We start from the raw sequence: 9,957 nt of genomic DNA, 5'->3' as shown, positions 1-9,957 counted from the left end.
TACCACCACCATGGTGAATATTTTCCTCAAAAGTCTTGGGGATCATCAAGGTGTTTCTGTGAAATGTGAAACGAGCCTTTGTGTTCTTTTGGTCAGCAGTGGTTTTGGCCTTATAACTCTCCCATGGATGGCTTTGTTGCCGAGTTTCTTTCTTATTGTTGAAGAGTTACAGTTAGGGTTAGTCAAGTGAGGCCTGCAGGTCTTTAGATGTTGTTCTAGGATCTTTTGTGACCTCTTGAATGAGTAGTGGATGCGCTCTTGGAGTAAGTTCGGTAGGCCGGTCACTCCTGAGAAAATTCACAACTGTTCCAAGTTTTCTCCATTTGTGGATAACGGCTCTCACTGTGATTCACTGGAGTCCCAAAGCATTGAAATGGTTTTGTAACCCTTTCCAGGCTGATAGATGTCAGTGACTTTGTTTCTCATCTGTTCTTGATTTTTTAAATTGTGGCATGATGTGTTGCTTTTTGAGATCTTTCAGCCCACTTCACTTGTCAGACAGGTTCTATTTGAGGGATTTCTTGATTCAACAGGTCTGGGAGTAATCAGGCCTGTGTGCGGCAAGTGAAAATTAACTTAGCTTTCCAAAAAATAAGGTTAATCACAGTTAATTCAGGATTTGACTTGTCAGATAGCCATTACATCAGTTGTTTGCTCCATGACTGAAGGTTGCTGGTCACCCTTAGACTCCACACTACCGTACAGTACATTTCTACAGCTGTGCAAAGTCTCAAGATAGATTATGTACAAACCTGGGAAGTGTTTACACAGCAGGTACTGTGTTTACACCTTTGAAGCTGAGCGGTAAATTAAAAAAGGACGTTTCTCTCTCCTGTGGCTTTAGGTTGTTCTCCCTGATGTAGGATTTTAGTGGAAAGTAAAAGATTTACCGTTGGGAGTAGCTGGAGTCTCTTGGCTGCTGCAAAACCAACACTTCACTCTGAAATGAAGGAGCCATCAAGTGTGCTCATAAAACTAGACATTTAGATGCATGGGGATTTATTCAGAGTGCATATACTTCCTTTGCATTTCATAAAAAATAGACTTCTGTTTGTGGTATTACTTTTTAGAAATTCATACTGCATAAAACAAAACTAGAAAGTCATTTAAAAAATCAGTCAATACATTTAAAGAGGTTGTAACTGTGGAAAAACAAACAATTTGTCACATTTTCATGATTAAATTGCATATTGTTGAAAAGGCACCAGTGTTTTGTTAAGTGTGGCATTCTGAGTCATCTTAGCACAAACACATTGGCATGATGATAAAAGCAGATTGCTTATACAGAAAACACTGTTTAAAAAGCTGCTGAAAAAGGAATAAAATAAATGTTGGAACAATGGCAAGAAATGTAACAGACTATTTTGGTTTAAACCCTTTAAATACATTCAGCCGAAGTTTGTATAAATAACATTTAAACACTTTAATCATCCACCAGTGTCCACACTTGTGTTAGGTGTCAAACCTCGCAGTGACTTCCTGTTTGAGGTAGTCCAGGAGGATTAGTGCTGAATGTGAGACCTTTAAGTAGAGCCAACTTGTTCTTTGTTCTGGACAAGCACCAGGCAGGTAGAATCAGCTGTTAGCACCGAGTGTTTGTGTTTGTGTAGATACAGATAGAAGGTTCACTTGAGGTTGAGTTAATCTTTGAAGGTTTTGGCCCCAGTGACTGCAGAATCATCCAGGTCTGAGCTGGTAAGGTGTTTGTGAGGAGCTGTGGCACAAGGAAAGAGAAAAAAACGATCATTATAGCCTGTACACTGCCCAGCCACAACCTAAAACGTTGAGTGCTTTATTCCCCGGTTACATGCCCAGACAAGACCGACAAAAATGAGATGGTGGAGGAGGCTAATTGTGGAAAATTGGCTTGACCAAAAAAGAAGTGGATACATGAGCTTACCAGAGCTGTGATAGTATTTAGAGAACATCACAACCTCAAATGCAGCCACTCTTTCAGCGTAGGCCTAAACCATCAAATTACTTCACCAATAATGGTCAGCATTTAAAGTTAATAGGGCCAGACAATATGGCTAAAATTTATTTCACCTTATTTTCTGCCATTGCAGTAATGTTAACATATTACAGTATTAAAAGATAAAAAGGCATAATGCTTTTTAGTGCATATTCAGGTGTTACAACCTTCTTGTGTCAAACTACTACTGATAGTGTCGAGTTTCCCAACATTCAAAGATTTTAACCAAACTTAAGATACTTGTGCTCTACAGAAAGGATAAGCACTCAGCAAAGAAGTCCCTAAACCCTGTTAAATCATTACTATTTGCCTCCACACATCAGCTGTGCCGACAGATGGGCAGCAAGGAGCCTACACTTCACCAGCGTTGTCAATTGGGAACCCCCCCTTTGTCAGTGTTTCATCCAATTAGTCCCACAACACCTCCAGAGGGCTGAACAGTGATCTCCAGCTTCCCAGAGCCATCCCCCTTCCATGCTAGCTCTTATCACCCATCATGTTTCAACGGGACATTCCTTTTCTTATCTACCCTGTGACATGGCTAAACTGCATTGCCACCTTCAACAAACCCAGACTTAGCAAGCTTAGCTCTACCTCCCCCTTCTATCTACCCTAGCACAACTCATAATCACACCTTCAATAGACCCAGGCTTAGTAAAAGGGTGGGGGATAGAGCTGGGCGATACGGCCTAAAATTGATATCCTGGTATATTTTTGCTATATCCCAATACACAATATTTATCGCAAAATTTTGAAATGGCCTGTCAGCAGTTGTATTTCATTTGGCCCAAAATGACACTAGTTTGGTGATAAAAATAGACTGTTCTATTGAAGAGAGAGCTGCTGTGAGAGATGCGTTCAGAGACAATGGGAGAGGCAAAACTCCAGCGAGAAATGCACGCTGACGGCTCAAAACTTCCACATAATTTATACTCGATGTTCGCGATATAGTCATTTTATACATTGTGTGTGGCAAAAGCCACGATACATCGAATATACTTGATATGTCGCCCAGCCCTAGTGGGGGAGGCAGAATCCTAATCTGGATCCTGAAGTTGACAGGAAGCCAGTGGAGAGAAGCTAAAACTGGTGTGATACGATCACATCAAAATCATTTTGGACCAGCTGCAGACAACGAAGCAAGGACTGATCAAAACCAGTATACAATGAAAAGTTATAAACTTCTGACTAACCCTCTCAAACTCTTTTTTCCCATTCTTTACACATTGCTGTTGTTAATGGAAAGCACAATGTCAATCACAACACTGTTTTATTGTATTTCTTTACAAAAAGTAGCTTAAAGATTAGCACTACATGTTACAGCCAAAACGGTATTGTATATTAACACTGGCGTTAAATAGCCATAGATATCTTTTGGCCATAATATTTCTTGGAGGTACAACAGACACAGAGCTACAGAAAGTATTCTCCTCTCACACTGTGCCAAATATCAGTAAGCAGCTTAGGAAAGTGCTACAAGTGATTCTGGCTGTGAGCCACTGGCAGTGATACAGACAGACACACTTCCAGGGCACTGATGGAAACTTTCAGCTCTGGGAGCCATGTTGAAAAACAGCATGAAAAAATGACAGTGCTGTAAGGCTGCCACAGTATAAACATTATGTATTATGATGTATATCGCTACTACAGCTTTATAAAGTACTGTACTGTGGAATGGAGCCATGCTGAAGCAGACACATAGTTATATTATCCATTTCCCTGGGCATATTTCATTTCATCTTCTGAGCATCAATAGGAGGAGCTGCTGATGTGGGCCAGACTCTCTGTTGCTGCCAGGTGAAATCAAACCAAAGTGGGTGAAGCAAAGACATATTCAGCAGTGGTATTCCCAGGTGTTTAAGTAGACAAAATTGCTGGGGAGTGAGCTGAAGAGTCAGAACTTGAGTGTCAGTGCTAATTTTGTAAGGACAGAGTTGGGTCAAGACAGGACCTGCATGAGTCTCGGTAAGAAAAGGACTAGTGAATCGACCTGTGTGAGTCAGTCGAAGTAATTACACTGGCTGCTCTATCCCCTCTTTATCCTCTGGTTGTCTGCTTGACACACAGTGTGTGCTTAGAGGACAGTCCTGTCATACACAACCACATCCTAACTGAGAAACGACTCTTCTTCTCTGTCCTTTGTTTTGATTTTCCTGTTTGAGGTGCCACTGTGCTGTAAGAGCAACACAATCCATCCATCCTGTCATACTGTTGAAGCACTCACATTAAAACCTCATAATACCCCAGCAGCCCCGAAGAACTGAAGACTTCCCTGAGTTTTAAATAAGAAAAGTGTTGGGTCTGTTTGTATTACGTTTAGTGTTAGCATCTTAGCTAAACTTTAGCTCTGCTGTATCAACGGGTGAGATTAAGGTACTGTAGTTGTACTGAATCGCTTTTCTCCAAAGTGTATAGACAGGCAAACATTTATTATCCTTGCTTCATATGAAGTCCACATGACTTGATTTCTGAGGTGGAGAACTGCAACTGTAATATGTTTCAGCGATGATCGGTGAAACACATCCAGCTACCTCCGAGGACCTACGGCTCAAAAGGTCACTGCGGCTTGTGCGAGATTAAAGACGCTAAAGCAAAGCATGGTGGAGCTTGCTATGATAACAAGCAGTAGAGCCTCAGTGAACCAATCTCTGACGTTAAAACCGGTCCAAAAACTGGACCTTTGATGTTAAGATCGGCTAACCGATCCAGATCGGTTTATCTTTGCACCACTAATGAATATGCTTTGATACAGCCTCTTAGAACAGCCTGCCCTTTCAGCAGTGACCTTCTGTGGCTTACCCCCCTTGTCAAGGGTGTCCATGATTGTCCTCTGGACAATAGTCAACTCAGCAGTCTTCCCCATGATTGTGGTTGTGTGTACTGACCCAGAGTGAGACTGAAGGCTTGGGAAACCATTGCAAACTGGACTTTTCCACAGTATTCTCATATTTAGAGAGTGAGCCATAATCAAGATTAAAACAAAAAAAGTCTTGAAATACTTCAGTTTGTATAAGAATCTTGAATATCAAGGAATTTAACTTTTTGAAATAAATCACCAGAATAAATTAACTTTTACTTGATATTTTATCTTTAAAGATGCATCTGTATTCTTGCATGTAAATCAATTCAGAAGACAGTGAGGCTGTTAATATTACGTGTTATAACATGATAGTCTTCAAACAGGACCAAAACTTTAAAGAAATCCCAAATCTTCAGTCTGAGATTTACCACAGCTGCTGCACCCTATTAAAATTGTACAAATAAATTGGCAATGTTTCAATACAAAAATGTGTACAGGGGATTACCCAATATTCTGTGTCTCGTACTTTTACTTTTGTTTCTGTCGTATTAAACGGTTATCTATGTGGTTTGACTTTTGCTTAAGTCATAATAGTTTAAAATCTGGTATTGTCACAACACTACAAGGTGACCATTTTCCCCTGACAGGATAGAAGGCTCAAACGCTGGTATGTCAAACTGCTTTGTTCCAGAGATACAAACTGAAAGATGCTGACATCTGTCAGGATCTTACAGCTTCCAGACAAATCCTTATTTTTCACAGGTATAGAAAAAAACCCGTCTGTCATAGGAAATGCAATCCCAACCCCCTTTCCTTACCACAGAAACCCTCTTGTAACTCCTACTTTATTTGTGGCCTTTGGAACTGTCTATCTGCTGTCGATAAAACAGAATTCATTGAGGCACTCTTGAAAACGATCAGACATTCTGGCACCTGCCCTCACTGAAACCTGGATTGGACCAGAAAACATAACTGAACCAGGAGCACTCACCACAGTATGTCATTTGTAGAGGTCATCCAGGCATCCTCATTTCCAAAAATGGAAAATTGAAACAGTTCTCACCGCTAAACAACAACTCCCCCTTGGAAATGGCTTTGCAACCTTTTCCAGACTGACAGATTACAATCACTTTGTTCCTCATTTGTTCTTGAATTTCTTTGGATAGTGGCATGATGCATTTCTTTTGTCAGACAGGTTCTATTGAAATTATTTCTTGAATCAACAGGTCTTGGAGCAAACAGGCCTGTGTGCAGCTAGCTTTCCAAAAAATGAGGTTAATCACCGTTAATTCAGGATTTGACTTGTCAGATAACCATTACAACAGTTGTTTGCCCCATGACGGAAGGTTACTGGTCACCCTTAAAATGCTCTCACCTGTCCTTACTGAAACCTGGATTGGACCAGAAAACATAATTAAACCAGGAGCACTCACCACAGTATTTCATTTGTAGAGGTCATCCAGGCATCCTCATTTCCAAAAATAGGACATTAAAACAGTTCTTGCCACTAAACAACAACTCCTCCTTAGAATAGCATGCAATAACATTACCGCTCCCATTAAAATTAAGGCTTCTGTCATTAAACACCAACATGTGTGTCATCTGGAGACCTTTGTCGTGGAACTAGACCTGTTAGACACCCTTGATTATAGCACACCTCTGATGTCTAGGAAGACACGAGCATTGACACTGATAAAACCTGGGCAAGTGATTCCTTTCTCTTTTGTCTTCTTTAGATTTCAAACAGGTTTGCACACCTCACTATCAGATCACTCCTTTACTCAAGTGACTGTCTCTTTACTAGAACACCAGAACTTCTTGAGGTTCTAACAGATACGGTTTCATAACAATGAAATCTTCCCTCTAGTGTCCAAACCTACTTAACCCTCAGTTCGTGGCTCACTGAGGTTATCAGGGAACAAAAGCTAGGGCAAAACGGCATGAATTCAGAGAGATTCCTCTCCATACATTACGCTCTTGGAATGACATAATCTTCTAGCCACTTGTGTATGCCCTTCCTCTCAGGATGATCCTTCAGAGTATCTTGGAAGGGAGTTGTCCAAACACACATAGCTGATCCATAGGTGTGCCTCAAGGGTCAGTGCTTGAACCCCTCTTCTCTCTTCACAATAACACCTCAATAGGTGTAACTTTCCTCTCCCATGTTTCTCATACCATTTCTATGCTGATGATACCCAGCTGGTACAACAGTATAGTCTCATTTAGCAGACGCTTTTATCCAAAGCGACTTACATCTGGGAGATAGAGGCGTGTTCACTATGTTAAGGACCTTGCTCAAGAGTCCACACTGGACACTGACTGTGCCAAGATCTGGATTCAAACCCCAAATCTCCTGTACTGGAGTCAATGATGTAAATTGCTGTTCTACCCAGCTTGACCTGTCACATCCATCAGAAGACACGACAGTCTCAGCAAAGGCTGCAATGATGAGGACAGGGAAATTAAGTGTCAAATGAATTCTATTTCTTTAATGACGATGGTGGCTGTTGCTGTTTACTATAATGGTAAATTTGTGCACTGCCTGTCAGCATCTATGTCTGATCAAAGCTGAGGCCATCTTCTATCTAAACTGGAGGATTGCAAATATTTAAAAGTAACAAAAACTGCGAATTAACTTAAAAAAAATATATATGTTTTCATATTCATTATTAGGCATACAAATGACCTGGATTTTATTTTACCCCTCACAGGTAATGCTCAGACTTGTGATTCTATCAGGCAAGTTTAAAAAAATATCAGTTTACATTTTTTCAAATTATCTAGAAAATACAGAGATGCAGAAAAACATGTCTACAATCAAACCCAGCAATAGATAAGCTGTCAGAGTGCAGGTTTTGTAGTTTCAGCGTGGAGATACTCACACAGTGTGCCAGATCCCAGGGAGCTGCTCAGAAATATGGTGGGCTCTTTGATGGAGGAAGAAAGAGCAGTCAGTTTAAGGCTCCTGGAGGTGGCGTCCAGCTTCTCTTCCTGACAGACAGAGGGACACAGTAACTGACAGGGCTGAGAGCCTACAGCCATGCTAGCATCAATGTGAGGCTGTCATGTATGTTGAGAAGGAGTTTTTTTAGGGCTTTGGAAATGGTGGTTAGGACCCAAGGTTGGTGGTTGTACACCCAAATAAATTCATCAATACAGCCATGTTATCAATGATGTCCAATGGCTACATTTTTCTTTGTAAAATAGGGGCACAAGTGTGATTGTTTACAGCCATACAGTAAACATAAACAAAGCAAAGAAACCAGAAATAATATAATGCAAAAACTCTGGATGGTGTTGTGGCCATCATTTGGCTCTGCACAGAAAGCTTGCTTGAAAATCCTAAGTGTTCTGCAGAGTGCTTGAGTATTTTATTTGGGCAGCAAGTAATTTAGGGTGCTCTCTGGTTTGATAGAAGCATCTTCTAAAGGCGTTTGCTTGTCTGTAAACATGAAAGCAAAGTATCCCAATATGAACAAATCAGAATTTTTGACTCTGTTTAAGGGCCATCCAGTCACTGCTGTCAGCTGAAGGCTGACACTTCACTGCTTTCCTTTATTCTTTTTACAAGTCATTACCATTACAGACGTCCTGTAATCACAGGACAAGCACTGACAAAAATATGTCTGAACAAAGCTTCAAGAGCTGCCGTTTTAAGAATAGGGCGTGTATTTAGAGTAGAAGTTGTTTGTTGTTGTTTTGGCTTTGCTAACTCTGATCAAGATGGAAGTCTTGTAAAGACATTGCATCCAGCCTTTCTCTTAAAGAAACCCCGGGTGGGCAACAGCTATTAAACTAATGCAATCACCACTTATCGCTCGACATGGGAGTCATTTGGCAAACCAACGGGGTAATCTGGCAGATTAAAACCATTTGAGAAGTGACTGTATTGCTGTTTAGGGGAGGTTTCACACTGCAGATGGCAATCAGCTGTCAACAATGATGTCTGGATGGCTCCCTCGGCAGCTTTGCAGCACAGAAGGAGACTGTGGCAATTAGGAGTGAGTGGTAAAATTCAGGTTTTGTTTGAGTGCTATTGCTTTCACTTAATCCACTCTGTCCATCCATGATGCATTACCATTATGTGAAATTATTCATTTATTCATACAAGTTGCAAATTAGAAGCTCTGCACACATTGGCAGCAGTGTGGGCGAGCTAGACTCATAAATGGCTCTCAAAGTCAGGCTATCCTGATCCAAACGGCGGCTGTTTGAACAAAGCAGAGCAATTAGTGCCTGAAATAGAAAAGATGTGGGTTGCTGTTTGGGAGTGCAGGCTCTTGTACGCCATTATAAATCTCATTTTTCTGGAACTGCATGAGTCTCTGTTTGTGTGTCATACTCTGCACTCCTGGATTCTTCGTTTGGACTCGTCCAGCTGGTGTTGAAGGTCCCAGATGATCTCTTTGTATTTGGTGTGGCGCTGCTCAACCAGCTCCCTCTGCCGCTGTGACTCCTGAAGGCACAAAATGAAGGTTATTTTACCATTAATAAGCAAATAAAACATTTCACTGTCTTTGACGTAAGACAGAACATCTTAATAGTGATAATCCTCACATTTAAGAGGGGAAAAATGTTAAGATATGTTAATACATGGCTGTAATACTGATTAGTGCTATCACATGTACCGATGATGACAAACTAAATTTCAGAGGAGAGTTTCATGTCTGCCATTGTAGCAAAAGTTAGGTCCTGATTCTAGCTTTTACCTTTACTCCTAAATTTCAAGTGCCCCCTTTAGTTCAGTTCAGCTTCAGTTTATTAACAAAATCAATCAAAATACACACACATTACAATGTTTAGTCATTTGTAAAATGAGACTCCCCAGAAACTATCTGCAGCTTGTAAGCAGGGGCAATAACATACAGTTATGAATGAAATTTTCAGCCTGCAACCTACTATTTACCAAAAACCCTAAAATACCTTAATGCCTACCTAAATGCCTAAAATAATATACTTAACTCAGTTTCCCCATAGTAACTATACTTTTTCTTAAGTACTACACTCTTGTACTTTATCAATCTCTGTTGACTAATCAGTAGAGTACAGTGATATGTCCTTAGTAGTCATTGACAGCATTTACATTAACAGGTCCAAGGACAAGACCAGAAGACATTTTTACTGCAAACATTTTTTTCAAAAGGTTCATAATGGAGATAAAATGTTCTAAAGGTCCATAATGCAT

The 9,957-nt window shown here is 40.5% G+C and overlaps 1 protein-coding gene across 3 annotated transcripts in view; it reads right to left on the bottom strand.

Annotated features, from left to right (window-relative positions):
* Window positions 1-1,002: 1,002 nt before the first annotated feature.
* Window positions 1,003-9,957, bottom strand: part of LOC121521870 (centrosomal protein of 128 kDa) — a 95,157-nt gene continuing 86,202 nt past the window's right edge. For 2 of the 3 annotated variants that reach the window (XM_041806047.1, XM_041806048.1), the window contains 3 exons: window positions 9,115-9,228; window positions 7,655-7,763; window positions 1,003-1,714 (listed from right to left, as the gene is read on the bottom strand). In XM_041806047.1, the coding sequence (XP_041661981.1) occupies window positions 1,641-1,714; window positions 7,655-7,763; window positions 9,115-9,228 (297 nt within the window). In that variant the 3' untranslated portion in view covers window positions 1,003-1,640. Of the gene's footprint in view, window positions 1,715-7,654; window positions 7,764-9,114; window positions 9,229-9,957 lie in introns of those variants that run through there. The other variant, XR_005992896.1, reaches the window with a different exon arrangement.

The sequence above is a fragment of the Cheilinus undulatus genome, linkage group 14, assembly GCF_018320785.1.
Source record: "Cheilinus undulatus linkage group 14, ASM1832078v1, whole genome shotgun sequence".
Classification (NCBI taxonomy): domain Eukaryota; kingdom Metazoa; phylum Chordata; class Actinopteri; order Labriformes; family Labridae; genus Cheilinus; species Cheilinus undulatus.
The sequence above is the reverse complement of the archived record's forward strand: the minus strand, read 5'-3'. Positions and strand labels throughout refer to the sequence as shown.